This window comes from Rana temporaria, chromosome 2, assembly GCF_905171775.1.
Source record: "Rana temporaria chromosome 2, aRanTem1.1, whole genome shotgun sequence".
Lineage (NCBI taxonomy): Eukaryota > Metazoa > Chordata > Amphibia > Anura > Ranidae > Rana > Rana temporaria.
Genome location: NC_053490.1, coordinates 537,343,162 through 537,369,233, shown reverse-complemented (window position 1 = coordinate 537,369,233; position 26,072 = coordinate 537,343,162). Strand labels below are relative to the sequence as shown.

The 26,072-nt window shown below is 50.6% G+C and overlaps 1 protein-coding gene across 1 annotated transcript; it reads left to right on the top strand.

Moving 5' to 3' along the window:
- The first annotated feature begins 9,562 nt into the window (after positions 1–9,562).
- Positions 9,563–18,664, top strand: LOC120928726 (3 beta-hydroxysteroid dehydrogenase/Delta 5-->4-isomerase type 1-like). The gene is made up of 3 exons (XM_040339720.1): positions 9,563–9,791; positions 15,024–15,188; positions 17,133–18,664. The coding sequence occupies exons 1-3, from the start codon at positions 9,629–9,631 to the stop codon at positions 17,942–17,944; spliced, it is 1,140 nt and encodes a 379-aa protein (XP_040195654.1). The 5' UTR covers positions 9,563–9,628; the 3' UTR covers positions 17,945–18,664.
- The last annotated feature ends 7,408 nt before the right edge of the window (positions 18,665–26,072 follow it).

Here is a 26,072-nt window from a genome sequence, read left to right as displayed (position 1 = left end):
TACGCCGACTTATGTTTAAGCGTATGCTCAAACAGAGATACGCTTACACAAATCTAAGGACACGATGGCTTGCGCCGTCCTATCTTAGATTGCAATATTTTGGATGGCCGCTAGGTGGCGCTTCCATTGCGGTCGGCGTAGAATATGTAAATGAGGAGGATACGCCGATTCAAGAAAGTACGCGCCCGGCCGACGCAGTACTTTTACGCCGTTTACGTAAGAGATAGGCCGCGTAAAGTTAGAGTGCTAGGCTCTATTGGAATAGTAATGTCAAGTATGGCCGCCGTACCCGCTTCGAAATTCGAAATTTTACGTCGTTTGCGTAAGTTGTCTGTGAATCGGGATTTACGTCGTTTACGTCCACATCAAAATCAATAGGCCCGTGCGGGCGTACTTAGCCGCAACGCACACTGGGAAATGTAGGCGCCCGGCGCATGCGCAGTAACAAAAAAACGTAAAAAACGTAAGGTCAAGCCTGATTAGCATTAAACACGCCCCCCCTTCCACACATTTGAATTTGGCGCCCTTACGCCCGCACGCTTTAGGGCTACGCCGCCGTATATTAGCAGGCAAGTACATTGTGAATCATGTACTTGCCTAGCTAACTTACGGCGGCGTAGCCTAAACACGCTAAGCTACGCCGCCGCAAGTTTTGCACGGATGTACCTGAATCTACCTAATAGTGCCTACAAACTATGGGAAAGATTTATGGCATTTTTTTTATTAATATTTTTTTTACTAGTAATGGCGGCAATCTGTGATTTTTAGAGGGACTGCGACATTACGGCGGACACATCGGACACTTTTGACCCTTTTTTGGGACCATTGTCATTTATACGGCGATCAGTGCTATAAAAAATGCACTGATTACTGTGTAAATGTCACTGGCAGGGAAGGGGTTAACCACTAGGGGGCGATCAAGAGGTTAAAGTGACACTAAAGGTTTGTGTTTTTTTTTTTTAACCACTTAAGACCCGACCAAAATGCAGCTAAAGGACCTTGCCCTTTTTGCGATCGGCACCTGCGTCGCTTTAACAGAAAATTGCGTGGTCGTGCGACGTGGCTCCCAAACAAAATTGGCGTCCTTTTTTTCCCACAAATAGAGCTTTCTTTTGGTGGTATTTGATCACCTCTGCGGTTTTTATTTTTTGCGCTATAAACAAAAATAGAGCGTCAATTTTGAAAAAAATTCAATGTTTTTTTACTTTTTGCTATAATAAATATCCCCCAAAAAGATATATAAAAAAACATTTTTCCCTCAGCTTTGGCCGATACGTATTCTTCTACCTATTTTTGGTAAAAAAAATCGCAATAAGCGTTTATCGCTTGGTTTGCGCAAAATGTATAGCGTTTACAAAATAGGGGATAGTTTTATTATTATTATTTTCTACTAATGGCGGCGATCAGCGATTTTTTCAGTGACTGCGGCATTATGGCAGACACTTCGGCCAATTTTGACACATTTTTGGGACCATTGTCATTTTCACAGCAAAAAATGCATTTAAATTGCGTTGTTTATTGTGAAAATGGCAGTTGCAGTTTGGGAGTTAACCACAGGGGGCGCTGTAGGAGTTAGGGTTCACCTAGTGTGTGTTTACAACTGTTGGGGGGTGTGGCTGTAGGACTGACGTCATCGATCGAGTCTCCCTATAAAAGGGATCACTCGATCGATGCAGCCGCCACAGTGAAGCACGGGGAAGCTGTGTTTACATACGGCTCTCCCCGTTCTTCAGCTCCGGGGGAGCGATCGCGAGGGGGCTGCTAGAAACGAATAGCCGCGCCCGTCTGTCCCGGGACGCTCCTAAAGCCACAGGAAACCGCCGCATGTACCGGGGGGGTCCCGATCGGACCCCCGACCGCGTCCTAGGCAGGGACGTACAGGTACGCCAATGTGCCTGTCAGTGCCATTCTGCCGACGTAAATGTACATGCTCGGTCCGGGAAGGGGTTAATCTACGTTACACGGCTGACAGTTACAAGCATGACTCCCAAAGACAGAGGTATGGTGGGACTTCTAGTTCTGCAGCAGCTTGAGGGCCACAGGTTGAGCACCACCATTATTGGTCACAAGGGGATCCCCGATTCATGTAGATACACATCTGCCAGTGGGAGACTGTTCCAGGAAGCTGACTGAGGTGACACCCTGTAAGGTAGGGTGACCAGACGTCCCCGGTTTTCTGGGGACAGTCCCCGGACTGATGACACTGTATCCAGCGCCAGTCTGCACCCGGATCTGTCCCCGGATTGCAAGGGCGGTGCCAGGTCCTGGGCTGGTGCTGAGGCAGAAGGGGGGGGGGGTTCCGCTTCGGGTGCCACACACTGGGGGGCTGTGTCAGCTTTAATTTAAATCGCCCGTGCCCGCCGTCTCACAAGTCCCATCTCCTGGTCCAATGCCGGGACATGTGCTGTCCACCATAGGTAGAAGCCGGTCCAGGAGGCGGGACTTGTGTGACGGCGGGCACCCAGCGATTCAAATAAAAGCTGACACAGCGGGCGTGACACTGGAACACCTACTGTCTCCTTAACCCCTAACCAGTAGGGGTACTACCCATATTTTACTCCCACAGTTGCTCCCTCTATCTATGGAATCCTCGGTCAAGATGGCTGCCCAAATCTTGTTGGATTCCAGCCTCCAGCAGTTCTCAACCCCTGTCCTCGGGACCCACTAAAAGGGCCGGGTTTGCAAGATAACTGTAATACATCACAGGGTGCTATAATTTGCCGCTCGGTGATTGCCGTATTCTAGTCTGCATCTCTCCAAGGTAATGCTTAAAATCTGGCCTGTTAGCGGGCCCCGAGGACAGGAGTTGAGAACCACTGAATTCTACAAGAATTACTGTCCTCCCCAAGATGGCTGCCTGAAGCCCCGAAACAGGAGACAATTAACTTCCAATTGCCTGCCAGTGTGAAGAAATAGCACAGTGACACCTTCAGTTTGGAGGCTGTACTGCAACCTCCCCCTATCAACGTGTTAGCATAGCCGACCTAATAGTCACACAACCTGCATTGCTCCCGACTTTTTGAGATGAGATGGGAGGGACACCTTCTAGCACAATATATAAATTACTTCTGTGGTCAGGTAATGCCACAGGGCGGGTCCGCCCATAGAGGGCGCTGGAGTGCCGCCCCCTCTGAGGGCTCCGCACCGCCACTGAAATAACATACATTCATGCATGCCTGCCGCTGGTCTATTGAGATGGCCGGACCTTGAGGCGCCCGATCAGAGCCAGCGCCGAGTTCAGCCCTCGTCTCACCGGATGCTTATCCTCGGAACGTACGGGGGTGTGCGTTCCTTGGATAAGACTGACGGCCGTCTCAGCAATCAGGTTCACCGATTTCTGGTTATCGGTAACTTGATTGGCTAAAGCGTCACCAAGGCGGGAGAAGACCATGGGGGGACGTGGAAGGAGAAAAGTAAGTGCATTTTACAGGGCCACAGTGGCATCAATGGGCACAGTGGCGACAAAGGGCACAGTGGCATCAATGGGCACAGTGGCGACAAAGGGCACAGTGGCGACCAAAGGGCACAGTGGCCAACAATTAAAGGGCACAGTGACATGCACAGTGGCAACAATGGGCACAGTGGTGACAATGGCACAGTGGGCAACAATTAAAGGGCACAGTGACATGCCACAGTTGCAACAATGGGCACAGTGGCTACAATTAAAGGGCACAGTGACATACACAGTGGCAACAATGGGCACAGTGGCTACAATAAAGGGCACAGTGACATGCACAGTGGCAACAATGGGCACAGTGGCTACAATTAAAGGGCACAGTGCACCATGCACAGTGGCAACAATGGGGCACAGTGGCTACAATTAAAGGGCACAGTGGTGACCAATTGAGGGACACAGTGGCTGCGTTTGATGCATGGCACAGTGGTGATAATTGATGGCACAATGGCTGCATTGATGGGCACAGTGGGGCTGCAAATTTTTTTTTTTTTTTCCGTTTGCGCCCCCCCAAAAATTTTGAGCACCAGCCGCCACTGGTTATGCAGATATTAAAGCGGGGGTTCACCCTATAAACCCAAAAAAAAAAAATGTTTTTTCTTCTACCATAAAATCAGGCATTGTTGCGCGAGCTACAGTATGCCTGTCCCGATTTTTTTATCCCCGCTACTCACCTTGTACTCGTACATCGAAGATACCGACTCCCCTCGGGGAATGGGCGATCCTATGAAGTCGGAGGATGATTGACGGCCGGCTCTGGCACGTCACGCTTCTCCGGAAATAGCCGAAATTGGCTTGGCTCTTCACGGCGCCTGCGCATAGCCTGTGCGCAGGCGCCGTGAAGAGCCGAGACCTACTCCGGCTGTCTTCGGGGAGAGTGACGTGCCAGGGCCGGCCGTCAATCATCCTCCCTCTCCATAGGCACGCCCATTCCCCGCGGGAGCCGAAATCTATAATGTACGAGTACACAGTGAGTCCGGGGGTAAAAAAATCGGGACAGGCATACTGTAGCTCGCGCTACAATGCCTGTCTCGATGGAAAAATCATGTCACTGAGGGTGAACTACCGCTTTAAGAATGTGAATGGAAAATATATAAATATGTATACACATGCATAGGTTGTCCTCTTCACAACCCGTGTACACGGCTGAGTGATGTCACGTCCAGCCTTGGATGTGACGCGTCTCAGGCTCAGCAGATAACAGATTCTCCTTGGGACTGAGTGACGCTGAAGGACAGAAGAAGAAAAAGTGACAAATCTCTAGGTTATCATAACAGAAATAGACATGGCGCCGGCTTCAATGGGGACTCACCACAACCCAATCCCAGGAGAACTCCGAATATCAATCAGATAGAAGAACATTACTGGAGGGAGCCGCGAGAAGAACGTACAGAACAGACCTTCACATTCAGTGCTGAGAGCCGACTCTGTGCGGCATGGAGGGGGGTCAGCACTGCAAAGAGCAAATGTCGATTAGTCCACACCTCCCATCCACACCATCCGGTCGGCACTGCCCCGTCGACACCTCCCCATCCGCACCTTCCCATCCGCACCTCCCCATCCGCACCTCCCCATCTGCACCGCCCCATCCGCACCTCCCCATCCACACCGCCCCATCCGCACCTCCCCATCCACACCGCCCCATCCGCACCTCCCCATCCGCACCTCCCCATCCGCACCTTCCCATCCGCACCGCCCCATCCGCACCTCCCCATCCGCACCTCCCCATCCACACTGCCCCATCCGCACCGTCCGCACCGCCCCATCCGCACCTCCCCATCCACACCTCCCCATCCACACCTCTCTATCCGCACCTCCCCGTCCGCACCTCCCCGTCCGCACCTCTCTATACGCACCTCTCTATACGCACCTCCCCATCCGCACCTCCCCATCCGCACCTCCCCATCCACACCTCCCCATCCGCACCTCCCCATCCGCACCGCCCCATCCACACGTACCTATCCGCACCGTCCCATCCGCATCTCCCCATCCGCACCGCCCCATCCGCACCTCCCCATCCGCACCTCTCTATACGCACCTCCCCATCCGCACCGCCCCATCCGCACCTCCCCATCCGCACCTCCCCATCCGCACCTCCCCATCCGCACCTCCCCATCCGCACCTCTCTATACGCACCTCCCCATCCGCACCGTCCCATCCGCATCTCCCCATCCGCACCTTCCCATCCGCGCTTCCCCATCCACACCTCCCCATCTGCACCGCAAAGCCAGATTGCCCGATCCACACTGCCCATCCGCACTGCCCCAACCGCACCTCCCCATCCGCACCTCCCCATCCACACCTCTCTATCCGCACCTCCCCGTCCGCACCTCCCCGTCCGCACCGCCCCATCCGCACCTCCCCATCCGCACCTCTCTATACGCACCTCCCCATCCGCACCGTCCCATCCGCATCTCCCCATCCGCACCTTCCCATCCGCACCTCCCCATCCACACCGCCCATCCGCGCTTCCCCATCCACACCTCTCTATACGCACCTCCCCATCCACACCTCTCTATCCGCACCTCCCCGTCCGCACCTCCCCGTCCGCACCGCCCCATCCGCACCTCCCCATCCGCACCTCTCTATACGCACCTCCCCATCCGCACCCCTCCATCCGCACCTCCCCATCCGCATCTCCCCATCCGCATCTCCCCATCCGCACCGCCCCATCCGCACCTCTCTATACGCACCTCCCCATCCGCACCGCCCCATCCGCACCTCCCCATCCGCACCTCCCCATCCGCACATCCGCACCGTCCCATCCGCATCTCCCCATCCGCACCTTCCCATCCGCACCTCCCCATCCACACCGCCCATCCGCGCTTCCCCATCCACACCTCCCCATCTGCACCGCAAAGCCAGATTGCCCCATCCACACTGCCCATTCGCACCGCCCCAACCACTCCTCCCCATCCGCACCTCCCCATCTGCACCGCCCCATCGCACCACCCATCCACACCTCCCCATCCGCACCACCCCATCCACACCTCCCCCCCATCCGCACCTCCCCCATCCGCACCTCCCCATCCGCACATCCGCACCGCCCCATCCGCATCTCCCCATCCGCACCGTCCCATCGCCACCTCCCCATCCACACCGCCCATCCGCGCTTCCCCGTCACACCTCCCCCATCTGCACCGCAAAGCCAGATTGCCCCATCCACACTGCCCCATTCGCACCGCCCCAACCACTCCTCCCCCTCCGCACCTCCCCATCTGCACCGCCCCATCCGCACCTCCCCATCCACACCTCCCCATCCGCACCTCCCCATCCGCACCTCCCCATCCGCACATCCGCACCGCCCCATCCGCATCTCCCCATCCGCACCGTCCCATCCGCACCTCCCCATCCACCCGCCCCATCCGCGCTTCCCCATCCACACCGCCCCACCCACACCTCCCCAGCCAGATTGCCCCATCCACACTGCCCATTCGCACCTCAGCAAAAGCTCCTCCCCATCCACACCTCCCCAGCCAGATCGCCCCAACCACACTGCCCATCCGCACCGCCCCAACCACTCCTCCCCATCCACACCGCCCCATCCACACCTCCCCATCTGCACCGCCCCATCCACACCTCCCCCTCGGCACTGCCCCATCCACACCTCCCCAGCCAGATTGCCCCATCCACACTGCCCATCCGCACCGCCCCAACCACTCCTCCCCATCCACACCGCTCCATCCACACCTCCCCATCTGCACCGCCCCATCCGCACCACCCCATCCACACCTCCCCATCCGCACCGCCCCATCCACACCTCCCAGATTGCCCCCATCCACACTGCCCATCCGCACCGCCCCAACTACTCCTCCCCAACCACACCTCCCCATCTGCACCGCCCCATCCAGCCAGATTGCCCCATCCACACTGCTCATTCGCACCACCCCCTCAGCTCCTCCCCATCCACACCGCCCCATCCACACCGCCCCAACCACACCGCCCCATCCACACCTCCCCATCCGCACCGCCCCATCCACACCTCCCCAGCCAGATTGCCCCATCCACACTGCCCATCCGCACTGCCCCAACCGCTCCTCCCCAGCCAGATCTCCCCATCCGCACTGCCCCAACCACACCTCCCCATCTGCACCCCCCTTCCGCACTCCCCATCCACAGCACCCCATCCATACCGTTCATCCACATCTCCCCATCCATACTGCCCATCCACACCCTAGCCAGATTACCCCATCCACACCTCCCCAACTGCACCTCCCCATCCCATCCGGACCTCCCCATTCGCTCCTCCCCATCTGCACCACCCCATCCGCACCTCCCCATCCACATCCCCCAATCTACACTGCCCCATCCACACCTCCCCATCCATACCGCCCATCCACACCTCCCCATCCACACCTACCCAACCACACTGCCCCATCCACACCTCCCCATCCGCACCTCCCCAGCCAGATTGCCCCATCCACACTGCTCATTCGCACCGCCCCCCTCAGCTCCTCCCCATCCGCACTGCCCCAACCACACCTCCCCATCTGCACCCCCCTTCCGCACTCCCCATCCACAGCACCCCATCCATACCGTCCATCCACATCTCCCCATCCATACTGCCCATCCACACCCTAGCCAGATTACCCTATCCACACCTCCCCCTCTGCACCTCCCCATCCCATCCGGACCTCCCCATTCGCTCCTCCCCAACTGCACCACCCCATCCGCACCTCCCCATCCGCACCACCCCATCCCCCAATCTACACTGCCCCATCCACACCTCCCCATCCATACCGCCCATCCACATCCACACCTCCCCATCCACACCTCCCCAACCACACCGCCCCATCCACACCTCCCCATCCACACCTCCCCATCCGCACCTCCCCAGCCAGATTGCCCCATCCACACTGCCCATCCGCACTGCCCCAACCGCTCCTCCCCAGCCAGATCGCCCCATCCACACTTCCCCATCCGCACCACCCCATCCACACCTCCCCATCTGCACCGCCCCGTCCACACCTCCCAAGCCAGATTGCCCCATCCACACTGCTCATTCGCACCGCCCCCTCAGCTCCTCCCCATCCACACCTCCCCAGCCAGATCGCCCCATCCGCACTGCCCCAACCACACCTCCCCATCTGCACCCCCCTTCCGCACTCCCCATCTACAGCACCCCATCCATACCGTCCATCCACATCTCCCCATCCATACTGCCCATCCACACCCTAGCCAGATTACCCCATCCACACCTCCCCCTCTGCACCTCCCCAACTGCACCTCCCCATCCATCCGGACCTCCCCATTCGCTCCTCCCCATCTGCACCACCCCATCCGCACCTCCCCATCCGCACCACGCCATCCACATCCCCCAATCTACACTGCCCCATCCACACCTCCCCATCCATACCGCCCATCCACACCTCCCCAGCCAGATCACCCCATCCACACCTCCCCATCCACACCACCTGATCCGCACCTTCCAATCCGTACCTCCCCATCCACACCTCCCCATACACAGCTCCCCATCCACACCTCCCCAGCCAGATCGCCCATCCACATCCACACCTCCCCATCCACGCGATCGTTAGCGCGAGAGCAATAATTCTAGCCCTAGACCTCCTCTGTGACTCAAAGCATGCAACCTGTAGAATTTTTTAAACGTCGCCTATGATGATTTTTAAGGGTAAATGTTTGTCGCCATTACTCGGCGTAACATTATCATCGGGATTCCGGCTCTTCTCGGATCATCGGGATCTCGGCTCTTCTCGGATCATCGGGATCTCGACACAGTCTAACCTCCTGATACCCAATGTACAGCCTGAGGACCACACGGGGTTCTTCAATACTTACCATGTGGCCCTCGGGTCCCCAGGAACCAGTAGTGGGAGTGGAACCATTGATATGTAATGTATAATAATAAATTATTCTGAATAATAAAATATCTCCAGTCCATTCCTGGAAGTCCCAGCTATGAGGGATGCCAGGCAGCAGACGGGGAGGCGGGCACGAAGGACCCCGCATGCCAGGTGAACATTGTCCTTCAGGGACACAAGGCTGGAGGAATGTGAGGAGTGGGCGGAGGATGGGAGACAATTGTGGGTGGTGACACCCCGGGGGGGGGGGGTTATATGAGCTCTGAGTTCTTCAGAAGACACTCATTGCTCCTCCAACCTTCACTGGAGTCCTCATCCAACCTCAGCAAACCCTTGGGATCCACCTGCCACCATGACTGCCAGCTCGCTCTCGGGGGTCTCCTGTCTGGTGACGGGGGCCAGCGGCTTCGTCGGGCGCAGGATTGTCCAGATGTTGCTGGAGGAAGAGCCGGAACTGGAGGAACTCCGGGTCATGGACAAGAACTTGAGTGAGGACCTCCTGAAGACCTGCCAGAGTGAGTGAGCTTCCTGGAAATGGGGGGGGGTAGAGAGGTCTCACTAGGGACATTCGCGCTCTCGTTTTGTCCTGGTGACCACCAACACAAAAAAAAAAGCTGAAAATTCAACACTTTGAGTTGTCACCAGAACAGGAATAGAGAGGAAACCTTCTAAAGGGGACACCTTCTTTTTTTTTTTTGGTGACACCTGTATAAAGGGATTTCCCAATTTAATTGAAGAGGAGGTCTCTCTCCACAATAAAACACAGACAGCAATGCAAAATAAAAAATGACGGGGGTTTTATCTCCTCAATACTCCATCCAACCCCCCCCCCCATGGAGCAGAGGTTTATGTGTGTGTGTGTTTTTTTATTTGGACTGATTTATTTGCCAATAACTTTACCTAAAAGTAATACATACTATTATTTTTTGTATTTATTTATATATATATTTTTTTTTTTGGGGGGGGGGGGGGGCGCTACTAGGCTTCCATTTAGCTATTGATTCTACAAATCTTATATTTTTTATATGGAATCTATAACTAAACCTTCTTCCTTTTTTATTTTATTTTTTATCTGTTTTTTTTAAAACTTTTTTTATTTATTTTTTGTATTAGTTTTTACAAACGTTATATATATAATATTTTTGAGGGCTGTGTGTATGTGTGGATATATATATATATATATATATATATATATATATATATATATATATATATATATATTAAAAACATATATATTTTTTTATATAGAAAATTAATTAGACCCCCCCCCCAAAAAAAATATATATAATTTATTTTTTTATCTGTTTTTTTTTTTATTTATTTTTTAGTATTAGTTTTTACAAACTTTTTTTTTTATATAATTTTATAATTTAATATAATTTATATAATATTTTTGAGGGCTGTATATGTGTGTATGTGTGTATATATATATATATATACATTTTGTTTTTATAGAAAATTAATTAGACCCCCCCCCCCAAAAAAAAAATATAATTTATTTGTTTTTTTATCTGTTTTTTTAAAAAAAACTTTTTTATTTATTTTTTAGTATTAGTTTTTACAGACTTTTTTTTTTTTTTTATATAATTTTATAATTTTAATATAATTGATATAATATTTTTGAGGGCTGTGTGTGTATATATATATATATATATATATATATATATATATATATATTATATAAAAACTTTTTTTTTTTTTATAGAAAAGTTATTAGAACCCTCCCCCCCCCTCCCAAAAAAAAAATATATATATTTTTTTTTATAGAAAAATAATTGACCAATGTACCTGGAAGTGAGGAGGATTTAATCACTTGCAGGTCCAGAGCGGTAATCCCCTGTAGCTGAGGAAGTGGCTAATCTGTGCTTGATCAGCTGCAGTAGAGGGGAGGGAATTGGGGGTTTAACCACTTAAGCCCCGGACCATTATGCAGGTAAAGGACCTGGCCAGTTTTTGTGATTCGGCACTGCGTCGCTTGACAATTGCGCGGTCGTGCGACGTGGCTCCCAAACAAAACTGGCGTCCTTTTTTTCCCCTCAAATAGAGATTTCTTTTGGTGGTATTTGATCACCTCTGCGTTTTTTATTTTTTGCGCTATAAACAAAAATAGAGCGACAATTTTGAAAAAAAAAACAATATTTTTTACTTTTTGCTATAATAAATATCCCCAAAAAATATATAAAAAAAAATTTCCTCAGTTTAGGCCGATACGTACTCTTCTACGTATTTTTGGTAAAAAAAAATCGCAATAAGCGTTTATCGATTGGTTTGCGCAAAATGTATAGCGTTTACAAAATAGGAGATAGTTTTATTGCATTTTTATTATTTTTTTATTTTATTTATTTACTACTAATGGCGGTGATCAGCTTTTTTTTTTTTTTTTTTCCGGTACTGCGACATTATGGCGGACACATCAGTCAATTTTGACACATTTTTGGGACCATTGTCATTTTCACAGCAAAAAGTGCATTTAAATTGCATTGTTTACTGTGAAAATGACAATTGCAGTTTGGGAGTTAACCACAGGGGGCGCTGAAGGGGTTAAGTGTGACCTCATCTGTGTTTCTAACTGTAGGGGGGCTGGACGTGTGACGTCATTGATCGCCTTTCCCTATATCAGGGAAAAGACGATCAGTGACAGCGCCACAGTGAAGAACGGGGAAGGGGTGTTTACACACAGCTCTCCTCGTTCTCCAGCTCCGGGGACCGATCGCGGAACACCGGCGGCGATCGGGCCCCGCGGTCACGGAGCTTCGGACTGGGTTGCGGGAGCGCGCCCCACGGCTGGGCACTTAAAGAGGACGTACATGTATGTGCTTGTGCCCAGCCGTGCCATTCTGCCGACGTAAATGTGCAGGAGGCGGTCCTTAAGTGGTTAATAGACACCTGATGTCTCCATAAAGAGGACCTGTGACCCGCCGCTTACTATCACATAGAGAACTTTTTAGCCTCCTTGTAATGGCAATAAAGTTACCACTTGCCTATTTCTATCTCATGTGACAACCCTGAAGAAATTACACTTTGTATCTACAATGTTGTGTAGTGAACGTACAGCTTGTATAACAAATAACTCAACACACAGCCATTAATGTCTAAACCGCTGGCAACAAAAGTGAGTACACCCCTAAGTGAAAATTTCCAAATTGGGCCCAAAGTGTCAATATTTTGTGTGGCCGCCATTATTTTTAACCCTCTTGGGCATGGAGGTCACCAGAGCTTCACAGGTTGTCACCGGAGTCCTCTTCCCCTCCCCCATGATGACATCACAGAGCTGGTGGATGTTGGAGACCTTGCACTCCTCCACCTTCCGTATGAGGATCCCCCACAGATGATCAATAGGGTTTAGGTCTGGAGACATGCTTGGCCAGTCCATCACCTTTACCCTCAGCTTCTTTAGCAAGGCAGTGGTGGTCTTGGAGGTGTGTTTGGGGTGGTTATCATGTTGGAATACTACCCTGCGGCCCAGTCTCTGAAGGGAGGGGATCATGCTCTGCTTCAGTATGTCACAGTACATGTTGGCATTCATGGTTCCCTCAATGATCTGTAGCCCCCCAGTGCCGGCAGCACTCATGCAGCCCCAGACCATGACCCTCCCCCCACCATGCCTGACTGTAGACAAGACACACTTGTCTTTGTACTCCCCACCTGGCCCCTCCCCCCACACACGCCTGACACCATCTGACACCAAATACCTTTATCTTGGTCTCATCAGACCACAGGACACGGTTCCAGTAATCCATGTCCTTAGTCTGCTTGTCTTCAGCAAACTGTTTGCGGAATTTCTTGTGCATCATCTTTAGAAGAGGCTTCCTTCTGGGACGACAGCCATGCAGACCAATTTGATGCAGTGTGCGGCGTATGGTCTGAGCACTGACACGCTGACCCCTCCCCCACCCCTTCACCCTCTGCAGCAATGCTGGCAGCACTCATACGTCTATTTCCCAAAGACAACCTCTGGATATGATGCTGAGCACGTGACCTCAACTCCTTTGGTGGACCATGGCGAGGCGGGGGGGAGGGGAACCCGTCCTGTTATACCGCTGGATGGTCCCGGCCACCGGGCTGCAGATCAGTTTCGGGGTCTTGGCGATCTTCTTATATCCTCGGCCATCTTTATGTAGAGACACAATTCTTTATATCAGATCCTCAGAGAGATCTTTGCCATGAGGGGCCATGTTGTCCTTCCAGTGACCAGTATGAGAGAGTGAGAGCGATAACACCAAATTTATCACACCTGAGACCTTGTAACACTAACGAGTCACATGACACCGGGGGAGGGGAAAATGCTAATTGGGTCCAATTTGGACATTTTCACTTAGGGGGTGTACTCACTTTTGTTGCCAGCGGTTTAGACATGAATGGCTGTGTGTTGAGTTATTTGTTATACAAGCTGTACACTCACTACACAACATTGTAGATGCAAAGTGTCATTTCTTCAGTGTTGTCACATGAAAAGATACAAGAAAATATTTACAGAAATGTGAGATTCTGTAGATATAGATGTAACATACATAGCAATAATTATTTATTTGTATTATTAAAAAAACAAATAACAAAAACAACATAATAAATGTAATATAAATAAAAATACTAATCTAAAAAATAAAGATAGTAATAATAATAAAAACCATATATTAAATATAATATTAATAAATAACATTATTATTAATACTAATAAATTAATAATTATTTCTAATAATAATACATTATTAATAATAATAATAAATAATTATGATATTATAACAACATTTATATTATTGTTATTATTATAAATGTACACTTGTATACAAGCTGCACACTCACTACACAACATTGTAGATACAAAGGGCCAGATCCAGAAAGAACTACATTGGCGCAGCGTATCAGAGATACACTACGCCGCCGTACCTTACCTGGCGCATTTTCGAATCCTCAGCGAGTTCGCGCCGTAAGTTACGGCGGCGTATTTCAAATTGGGCGGGTTTCATTTAAATGAAGCGCGTCCCCGCGCCAAATGAAATGCGCATGCGTCGTTCCTAAATTTTCCGCCGTGCATTGCGCTAAATGACATCGCAACAACGTCATTTTTTGAACTTAGACGTGAGTTACGTCCATTCCTATTCACGGACGACTTGCGCAAAAAAAAAAAAAATTAAAATTTCGACGCGGGAACGACGGCCATACTTAACAGTCTATCTATACGCCGCAAAAAAGCAGCTTTAACTATACGCCGGAAAAAGCCGACTAGAGACGACGTTAGAAAATGCGACGGCCGCGCGTACGTTCGTGGATCGCTATTTTTGCATACCTGACGCGGAAAACGACGCGGACGCCAAAGTATTGCACCTACGATCCGAAGACGTACGCCTGTCGGATGTAACCCAGAGGATTCAAAACAACGATATGACGCGGGAAATTTGAAAGTACGCCGGCGTATCAGTAGATACGCCGGCGTACTTCGTCTGTGGATCTGCCCCATAGTGTCATTTCTTCAGTGTTGTCACATGAAAAGATACAAGAAAATATTTACATAGATGTGAGTGGTGTACTTACTTTTGGGAGATACTATGTGTGTGTGTGTGTGTGTGTGTGTGTATATATATATATATATATATATATATATATATATATATATATATATATATATTTGTAGCTTGCAACGCCCACCATTTTATTCTCCAGGGCCTCTGCCTAAAACCTATATTTTACAGCAATTATTCGGCATTTAAAGACACGTGAACGGGTTTCTCTTGTGATTTCTTCCTCAGGGTTCCAGGACAGGACGACGGTGAAGACGCTGCAAGGTGACATCCGAGACACCGACTTCCTGCACCGGTGCTGCCAGGGGGTCAGCCTGGTCATCCACGCCGCGGCCATTATCGACACGGTGGGCAAAGTGAGAAAAGACGTCGTCATGTCCATCAATGTGACCGGTGAGATTATAAAGCGACAACATCATCCAAATAGTAAAAGGGAACTCTGACCAAAAAAAAAAAAAGAGAAGCTCCTCCTACCGTAACGAGCGCCTCCCTGTAAAATGGTTTTGTATTCTGGTTGATTTCCCCCCCCCCCCCTTTGTTTTATTTATTTTTTAAATAAATAAATACATTTTTTTTTTTTTTATATTTCTTTTTTTTAAATTAAATAAATAAATTAAATTATATATATATATATATATATAATATAATTTTTTTTTTTAAATAAATAAATAAAAACAAAATGTATTTTATTTATTTAAAAAATAATAAATAAAAAAATAATAAAAAAAAAGGGGGGGGGGTAAATCAACCAGAACACAAAACCATTTTACAGGGAGGAGCTCTTTACGGTAGGAGGAGCTTCTCTTTTATATATATATATAATCTCATACAAAGTAACACTGGGGTAGATTCAGCAAGCAATTGCGTAATTGCTAAGTAGCGCCGGCGTATCTACTTTCTGTATTCAGGAACCTCGATACGCCGACTGCAGCCTAAGAAATGACTGGCATAAGGCTCTTATGCCGTCGTATCGTAGGCTGCATTCTTACGATGGCCGCTAGGTGGCGTTCCCGTAGTGGTCAGCGTAGAGTATGCAAATTGCATACTAACGCCGATTCACAACCGTACGCGCGCCCGGCGTTCGCATTTTACGTCGTTTGCGTTCGTCGGTTTCTGCGTAAGGCTGCTCTTGCTATTAGCAGGGGCAGCCAATGCTAAGTATACCCGTCGTTCCCGCGTCGCGATGTTTGAAAATTACGTCGTTTGCGTAAATGAATCGTGAATGGCGCTGGACGCCATTCACGTTCACTTTGAAGCAAATGACGTCCTTGCGACGTCATTTACCGCAATGCACGTCGGGAAATTTTAGGAACGGCACATGCGCGGTACGTTCGCCGCGGGAACGCGCCTAATTTAAATGATCCGCGCCCCCTACGGGATCATTTAAACTACGCGGGCTTACGCCGGCCCCTTATACGCTACGCCTCCGCAACTTTGTGAATCAAGCACTTGCCAGTAAAACTTGCAGAGGCGTAACGTAAATTTCTTAGGGGCGCGCAAAACTGCGTTGGCGTAACATATCTGAATCTACCCCATTGTTTATAAACCTTGTTCAGACAGGAAATGGAGAGATACAAAGTAACATTGTTTATAAACATTGATCAGACAGGAAATGGAGAGATACAAAGTAACATTGTTTATAAACATTGATCCGTGAGGAGATAGAGTTCCATTGCAATGGAACTGTTCTATCTCCTCAATGTTACTTTGTATCTTTCCGTCTCCTGTCTGAACAATGTTTTAAAGTAATTTTCTTGCCCAATTTTTTTTTTTTTTTTTTTTTTTTAACAAATACAGTGGAACCTCGGATTCCGAGCATAATCAGTTCCAGGAGAACGCTCGTAATCCAAAGCACTCGCATATCAAAGCGAGTTCCCCCATAGAAGTCAATGGAAACGAAGATAATTTGTTCCGCATTGACTTGTATGGCATGCAATACCGTATGTGGCCAGGGGTGGGGGGGGGGGGCGCCGGAGAGCCTCAAATACCCGTTGACATCTCGGCTGATCTAGGAAACCCTCGGAAAGGTTCGGGAACACTCAGATGGAGTATTTTCGAACGGCTCCGTACCGTTCCGAGTGTCACCAGCGCCCCCCCCCGCACCTCTGGCCAAATGCGGTACTGCACACCCAATTAGCTTGAATTCTGCTTGTTTTTGCGAGACAACTCTCGCAAACCGAGTCCAGAATAAAAAATAAAAAAAAAGTTGCTCGCTAACCAAGGTTCCAAGTCTCAGAATTGGGCCGGTAAGTAATGGGAAGCATTTGCCGTTCGCTCGTTTGGTTTCCCTTTTTTGGGTTGGAATTGGCCTTTAATGCTTGGCGCTTGGTTTTGCAGGGACGGAGCAGCTGTTGGAGGCGTGCCTACAGAACAACGTGCCGTACTTCATCTTCACCAGCAGTATAGAGGTCTGCGGACCAAACCCCCAAGGGGACCCCATTGTTAATGGCACAGAGGAGACGGCGTATGCCAGTAAGCCGGGCTTCTGCTACGGAGAGAGCAAGAGCTTGGCGGAAAAGAAGGTCTTGGAGGCCAACGGTCAGGAGCTCCAGAATGGGGGAACTCTGACCACCTGTTCTCTCCGTCCCGTATACGTCTTCGGTGAAGGGTCTCAGTTCCTCCAAATTCATTTGGACCAAGCTCTACTGAACGGCGACGTCTTCCATAGGACCTCCAGGAAAGAGGCCTTGGTCAACCCGGTGTACGTCGGTAACGTTGCCTGGGCCCACCTATTGGCGGCTCGGGCCATGAAGGACCCGGAAGGAACCAAGAAGATAGCCGGGAACTTCTACTTCCTTACCGATGACACCCCCCACATGAGCTACTCGGACCTGAACCACGCTCTGGGCAAGGAGCTGGGCCTAAGGGTGGAGAGGAAATTGGCCATGCCCCTCCCCGTCCTCTATATCGTGGCTTCCTTAATGGAGATGGTCGGCTTTGTTCTTCGGCCGTTTGTAAGGTTCGTGCCGCCCTTTACCAGGCACCTGCTGACAATCCTGAACACCCCCTTCACCTTCACGTACAGGAAGCTGCAGAGCGACGCGGGGTACAAGCCGCGATACAGCTGGGAGGAGGCCAGGCAGGTGACAAGTGATTGGATGGCGTCGGTGATACCCCAACGTAGGGAGCTCCTCAGAAAGAAAAAATAAGAATTTGGGGACAACCCCAGCCTAAAAAATTCGGCCTAGTTTTGGATACAGTGGAAGGGTTGTAGCGCTGGTGGTCCCTTTACCGCTTCAAGGTCACAACGGCTTTGAAGTGGTTTACGGCCGACGGTATCAGTCAACGACCCCGGTATCACTTTTTTCTTTCAGTCAACGGTTGGCTTTTTCATGAAAGCGTTCTGAGCGGCTCATGAGCTGCTGGAACGCTTTCAGAAGGGGACTTCCACCCCCCCCACCCCCGCCGCTCAACGGTGTTTTCTCGGGCTTGCCGTTTTTTTTACCGATAAATGATCCAACAGTGCGGCCGAGTGGTCTCAGAAGTGATTAAAGACTAGATCGTCTTTGATTGCCTCTATGGCCTTGGAGGACCAGAGTCCAGGGTGGAATTCTTTTGCTTTAAAAAAATAAATAAAAATTGATATAATGCTTAAAAAAATTAAAATAAAGGCCTTCTTTACATACCGGAAGTGGCGTCATGACGTCGCTCCAGTCCTCCTAGGCCATAGAGATGAGCGGAGGTCATCTTTCCTCTGCTCATCTCTGTGACCAGCCGCCGCAGGTTACCAGTTTAGAGTTACAGAGGAGGTCTAGCACTAGAAAATTATCGCTCTCGCTCCAACATTCGTGGCGATACCTCACATGTGTGGTGTGACCACCGTTTACACATGCGTACGCGACTTGCGTATGTGTACGCTTCTGAGCACGGATTGAGGGTGGCACTTTAAAAAAAAAAAAAAAATTATATTTTTATTTTTTACACTGTCCCTTTTTAATTCATTTTTTTTTTTTGCCACTTTAATTCCCATTACAATGGGGTGGATTCAGTAAGCAATTGCGTCTGCGTAACCATAGTTACGCAGCGTAATTGCTTAGTTTGCGCCGGCGTAACGACTTTTCTGTATTCAGAAAGCTCGTTACGCGACTGTAGCCTAAGATATGACTGGCATAAGGCTCTTATGCCGTCGTATCGTAGGCTGCATTCTTACGATGGCCGCTAGGTGGCGTTCCCGTAGTGGTCAGCGTAGAGTATGCAAATTGCATACTAACGCCGATTCACAACCCTACGCGGGCCCTGCGTACGCAGTTTACGTCGTTTGCATTCGTCGGTTTCTGCGTAAGGCTGCCCCTGCTATTAGCAGGGGCAGCCAATGCTACGTATACCCGTCGTTCCCGCGTCGCGTTTTTGAAAAATTACGTCGTTTGCGTAAGTGAATGGCGCTGGACGCCATTTACGTTCACGTTAAAGCAAATGACGTCCTTGCGACGTCATTTGCCGCAATGCACGTCGGGAAAGTTTCCCGACGGAGCATGCGCACTACGTTCGGCGCGGGAACGCGCCTAATTTAAATGATCCACGCCCCCTATGGGATCATTTAAATTACGCACGCTTACGCCAGGCAGTTTTCAGGAGCGCACACGCAAATTACGGAGCTACTGCTCCTTGAATCAAGCATAGCGCAGGTAATTTACGGAGGCGCAGTGTTAAAACGGTACGTTGCGCCTCCGTAAGAAATGCGCAAATCTACCCCAGTGTTCAAATAATACATATGAGCTATCGCCGCAAACGTCAGAGCGAGAGCAATAATTCTAGCACTAGACCTCCTCTGTAACTCTAAACTGTAGAAAATGTTAAAGTGGAGATTTTTTTTAAGTATTGTAGTCTGTTGCCATTCCACGAGCCTGCGCAATTTTTCAAGCGCGGGTATCTCATCTTTCACATTATACAAAAAAAATTGGGGTATATATTGTGTTTTTCATTAATCATTAAAATTAATTTTTTACAATAAAAAATTGCGTGTGACATAAACTTGCAACGATCGCCATTTTATTCTCTAAGGTCTCTGCTAATAAAAAAAATGTATAATGTTTGTGGGTTCTGAGTAATTTTCTAGCAAAAAAAAAATACTAATTAACAAAAAGTGCCAGAAAAGGCCTGGTCTTCAGGTGGGGGACGTGATTGGAAATCTTTCCAAAAGGAGTAAAAAATAATAATATTTTTAGTGTATTAGAAAAGATTTACAAGATGGGGACAAATGAAAGCTGTAATGTTCCCGCCCGTGTTAACCAAGCGGCGGCACGGCAGCATGTAGGTAAGGGGGACATGGCTTCATATATGGGGGGGGAACATGGCTGCATATGTGGGGGGACATGGCTGCATTTGGGGACACATTTAAAAAAAAAGTATCGGTATTCGGTATCGGCGAGGACTTGAATATATTTCCGCATTGAATATGCAAATGAGCTAGATACGCCGATTCACGAACGTACTTGCGCCCGGCGTATTAAAATACGCTGTTTACGTAAGGCGTCCGACTGGCATAACTTTACCCCTCATAAAGCAGGGGTAAGTCATGTTAAGGTATGGACGTCGGAACAGCGTCGTATTTTACGTCGTTTGCGTAAGTCGTCCGTGAATGGGGCTGGGCGTAGGTTACGTTCACGTCGACTAAGCATTGAGCCGGCGTAAGTTAGGGAGAAAATTTGACGTGATACTGCGCATGCGCCGTTCGTTAGGTGCGTCGTTTACGTGGGGGTCACGATTCATTTCCATACAACACGCCCTATACCAGCCTACTTTGAATTAGGCGGGCTTAGGCCGGCCCATTTTCGCTACGCCGACGTAACTTAGGGCGCAAGTTCTTTCTGAATACGGTACTCGCCTCTCTAAGTTACGGCGGCGTAGCGTATCTGGGATACGCTACGCCCGCACAAAGATACGCCCTCCTATGTGAATCTGGGCCTGAGGCTCTAATTGGCTTAAAAAAAAGGGGTGGGCTCGGGGCACAGAGCAATGCGCCCCGAGCTCCACCTACTTGTGTGGCATTAGCAAATGAATATTCGTTATTATCTTCCTGCTTCTCCTCCCGGGCCAATCAGAAAACGAGTCCTGAGACCCTATTCGCCGAGAGGAGAAGGGACCAGACAGTAAGTGACCGTATTGGCCGGTACCGGGAGAGGATGTACGGGGGGGGGGGGGGGATCAGGGAGACGGCCGTCCTCATCAGAGCGATCTCTCAGTGCTCTGCATCGCCGCCAACACACAAGCCGGAGCCTGAATACCACCCACTTTGCCTAGTCTGAGACGTTATCAGTCTGCTGCAGGCAGGAGGGAGCATTTCCTCAGTCAAAGTGATCTCCAGTGTAAACCTCGGTGAAAGGCTGCAGCAGGGGCTGATCTGTGTCAGTCATTTGTGAGCACAGCCAAGAACTGCACAGAAACCAGGATTTACAATGTATGACTGTCATCTCAGCATCTCGCTGCAGGAAATAGATTGTGACCCTGGATGATGCCTCAACAAAGGTGGTGCTGTCCTTCCGCCCATCCTACCTCCAGCACAGACTCCGCCCATCCTACCTCCATCACAGACTCCTCCCATCCTACCTCCATCACAGACTCCTCCCATCCTATCTCCATCACAGACTCCTCCCATCCTACCTCCATCACATACTCCTCCCATCCTACCTCCATCACATACTCCTCCCATCCTACCTCCATCACATACTCCTCCCATCCTACCTCCATCACAGACTCCTCCCATCCTACCTCCATCACATACTCCTCCCATCCTACCTCCATCGCAGACTCCTCCCATCCTACCTCCATCACATACTCCGCCCATTCTGCACATTCCCTGCCCATCCTACCTCCATCACATACTCCACCCATCCTACCCTGGCACATTCTCCGCCCATCCTACCTCCATCACATACTCCTCCCATCCTACCTCCATCACATACTCCACCCATCCTACCCTGGCACATTCTCCGCCCATCCTACCTCCATCACATACTCCTCCCATCCTACCTCCATCACAGACTCCTCCCATCCTACCTCCATCACAGACTCCTCCCATCCTACCTCCATCACAGACTCCTCCCATCCTACCCTGGCACATTCTCCGCCCATCCTACCTCCATCACAGACTCCTCCCATCCTACCTCCATCGCAGACTCCTCCCATCCTACCTCCATCACATACTCCTCCCATCCTACCTCCATCGCAGACTCCTCCCATTCTACCTCCATCACAGACTCCTCCCATCCTACCTCCATCGCAGACTCCTCCCATCCTACCTCCATCACAGACTCCTCCCATCCTACCTCCATCACAGACTCCTCCCATCCTACCTCCATCGCAGACTCCTCCCATCCTACCTCCATCACATACTCCTCCCATCCTACCTCCATCGCAGACTCCTCCCATTCTACCTCCATCACAGACTCCTCCCATCCTACCTCCATCGCAGACTCCTCCCATCCTACCTCCATCACATACTCCACCCATCCTACCTCCATCACATACTCCTCCCATCCTACCTCCATCACATACTCCTCCCATCCTACCTCCATCACATACTCCTCCCATCCTACCTCCATCACATACTCCTCCTATCCTACCTCCATCACAGACTCCTCCCATCCTACCTCCATCACAGACTCCTCCCATCCTACCTCCATCACATACTCCTCCCATCCTACCTCCATCACAGACTCCTCCCATCCTACCTCCATCGCAGACTCCTCCCATCCTGCCTCCATCACACACTCCTCCCATCCTACCTCCATCGCATACTCCTCCCATCCTACCTCCATCACATACTCCTCCCATCCTACCTCCATCGCAGACGCCTCCCATTCTACCTCCATCACAGACTCCTCCCATCCTACCTCCATCGCAGACTCCTCCCATCCTACCTCCATCAGATACTCCACCCATCCTACCTCCATCGCAGACTCCTCCCATCCTACCTCCATCACAGACTCCTCCCATCCTATCTCCATCACAGACTCCACCCATCCTACCTCCATCGCAGACTCCTCCCATCCTACCTCCATCGCAGACTCCTCCCATCCTACCTCCATCGCAGACTCTTCCCATCCTATCTCCGACACATACTCCACCCATCCTACCTCCATCACATACTCCACCCATCCTACCTCCATCACATACTCCACCGATCCTACCTCCATCACATACTCCACCCATCCTACCTCCATCACATACTCCTCCTATCCTACCTCCATCACAGACTCCTCCCATCCTACCTCCATCGCAGACTCCTCCCATCCTACCTCCATCACAGACTCCTCCCATCCTACCTCCATCACATACTCCTCCCATCCTACCTCCATCACAGACTCCTCCCATCCTACCCTGGCACATTCTCCGCCCATCCTATCTCCATCACAGACTCCACCCATCCTACCTCCATCACATACTCTTCCCATCCTACCTCCATCACATACTTCTCCCAATCTACCTCCATCACAGTCTCCACCCATTCTACCTCCATCACATACTCCTCCCATCCTACCTCCATCACAGACTCCTCCCATCCTACCTCCATCACATACTCCTCCCATCCTACCTCCATCACAGACTCCTCCCATCCTACCTCCATCGCAGACTCCACCCATCCTACCTCCATCGCAGACTCCTCCCATCCTACCTCCATCACATACTCCACCCATCCTACCTCCATCACATACTCTTCCCATCCTACCTCCATCACATACTCCTCCCAATCTACCTCCATCACAGTCTCCTCCCAATCTACCTCCATCACAGTCTCCACCCATTCTACCTTCATCACATACTCCTCCCATCCTACCTCCATCACATACTCCACCCATTCTACCTCCATCACAGACTCCACCCATCCTACCTCCATCACAGACTCCACCCATTCTACCTCCATCACATACTCTACCCATCCTACCTCCATCACAGACTCCTCCCATCCTACCTTCATCACAAACTCCACCCATCCTACCTCCATCACATACTCCTCCCAATCTACCTCCATCACATACTCCACCCATCCTACCTCCATCACAGACTCCTCCCATCCTACCTCCATCACATACTCCACCCATCCTACCTCCATCACAGACTCCTCCCATCCTACCTCCATCACATACTCTACATATCTTCCTATCTCCATCACAGACTCCTCCCATCCTACCCTGGCACATTCTCCGCCCATCCTATCTCCATCACAGACTCCACCCATCCTACCTCCATCACATACTCTTCCCATCCTACCTCCATCACATACTCCTCCCATCCTACCTCCATCGCAGACTCCTCCCATTCTACCTCCATCACAGACTCCTCCCATCCTACCTCCATCGCAGACTCCTCCCATCCTACCTCCATCACATACTCCACCCATCCTACCTCCATCACATACTCCTCCCATCCTACCTCCATCACATACTCCTCCCATCCTACCTCCATCACATACTCCTCCCATCCTACCTCCATCACATACTCCTCCTATCCTACCTCCATCACAGACTCCTCCCATCCTACCTCCATCACAGACTCCTCCCATCCTACCTCCATCGCATACTCCTCCCATCCTACCTCCATCACATACTCCTCCCATCCTGCCTCCATCACACACTCCTCCCATCCTACCTCCATCGCATACTCCTCCCATCCTACCTCCATCACATACTCCTCCCATCCTACCTCCATCGCAGACTCCTCCCATTCTACCTCCATCACAGACTCCTCCCATCCTACCTCCATCGCAGACTCCTCCCATCCTACCTCCATCAGATACTCCACCCATCCTACCTCCATCGCAGACTCCTCCCATCCTACCTCCATCACAGACTCCTCCCATCCTATCTCCATCACAGACTCCACCCATCCTACCTCCATCGCAGACTCCTCCCATCCTACCTCCATCGCAGACTCCTCCCATCCTACCTCCATCGCAGACTCTTCCCATCCTATCTCCGACACATACTCCACCCATCCTACCTCCATCACATACTCCACCCATCCTACCTCCATCACATACTCCTCCTATCCTACCTCCATCACAGACTCCTCCCATCCTACCTCCATCACAGACTCCTCCCATCCTACCTCCATCGCAGACTCCTCCCATCCTACCTCCATCACAGACTCCTCCCATCCTACCTCCATCACAGACTCCTCCCATCCTACCTCCATCACATACTCCACCCATCCTACCTCCATCACATACTCCACCCATCCTACCTCCATCACAGACTCCTCCTATCCTACCTCCATCGCAGACTCCTCCCATCCTACCTCCATCACAGACTCCTCCCATCCTACCTCCATCACAGACTCCTCCCATCCTACCTCCATCACATACTCCACCCATCCTACCTCCATCACAGACTCCTCCCATCCTATCTCTGGCACAGACTCCTCCCATCCTACCTCCATCGCAGACTCCTCCCATCCTACCTCCATCACATACTCCTCCTATCCTACCTCCATCACAGACTCCTCCCATCCTACCTCCATCACAGACTCCTCCCATCCTACCTCCATCACATACTCCTCCCATCCTACCTCCATCACATACTCCGCCCATCCTACCTCCATCACAGACTCCTCCCATCCTACCTCCATCACAGACTCCTCCCATCCTACCTCCATCACATACTCCACCCATCCTACCTCCATCACAGACTCCTCCCATCCTATCTCTGGCACAGACTCCTCCCATCCTACCTCCATCGCAGACTCCTCCCATCCTACCTCCATCACATACTCCTCCTATCCTACCTCCATCACAGACTCCTCCCATCCTACCTCCATCGCAGACTCCTCCCATCCTACCTCCATCACAGACTCCTCCCATCCTACCTCCATCACATACTCCTCCCATCCTACCTCCATCACAGACTCCTCCCATCCTACCCTGGCACATTCTCCGCCCATCCTATCTCCATCACAGACTCCACCCATCCTACCTCCATCACATACTCTTCCCATCCTACCTCCATCACATACTTCTCCCAATCTACCTCCATCACAGTCTCCACCCATTCTACCTCCATCACATACTCCTCCCATCCTACCTCCATCACAGACTCCTCCCATCCTACCTCCATCACATACTCCTCCCATCCTACCTCCATCACAGACTCCTCCCATCCTACCTCCATCGCAGACTCCACCCATCCTACCTCCATCGCAGACTCCTCCCATCCTACCTCCATCACATACTCCACCCATCCTACCTCCATCACATACTCTTCCCATCCTACCTCCATCACATACTCCTCCCAATCTACCTCCATCACAGTCTCCTCCCAATCTACCTCCATCACAGTCTCC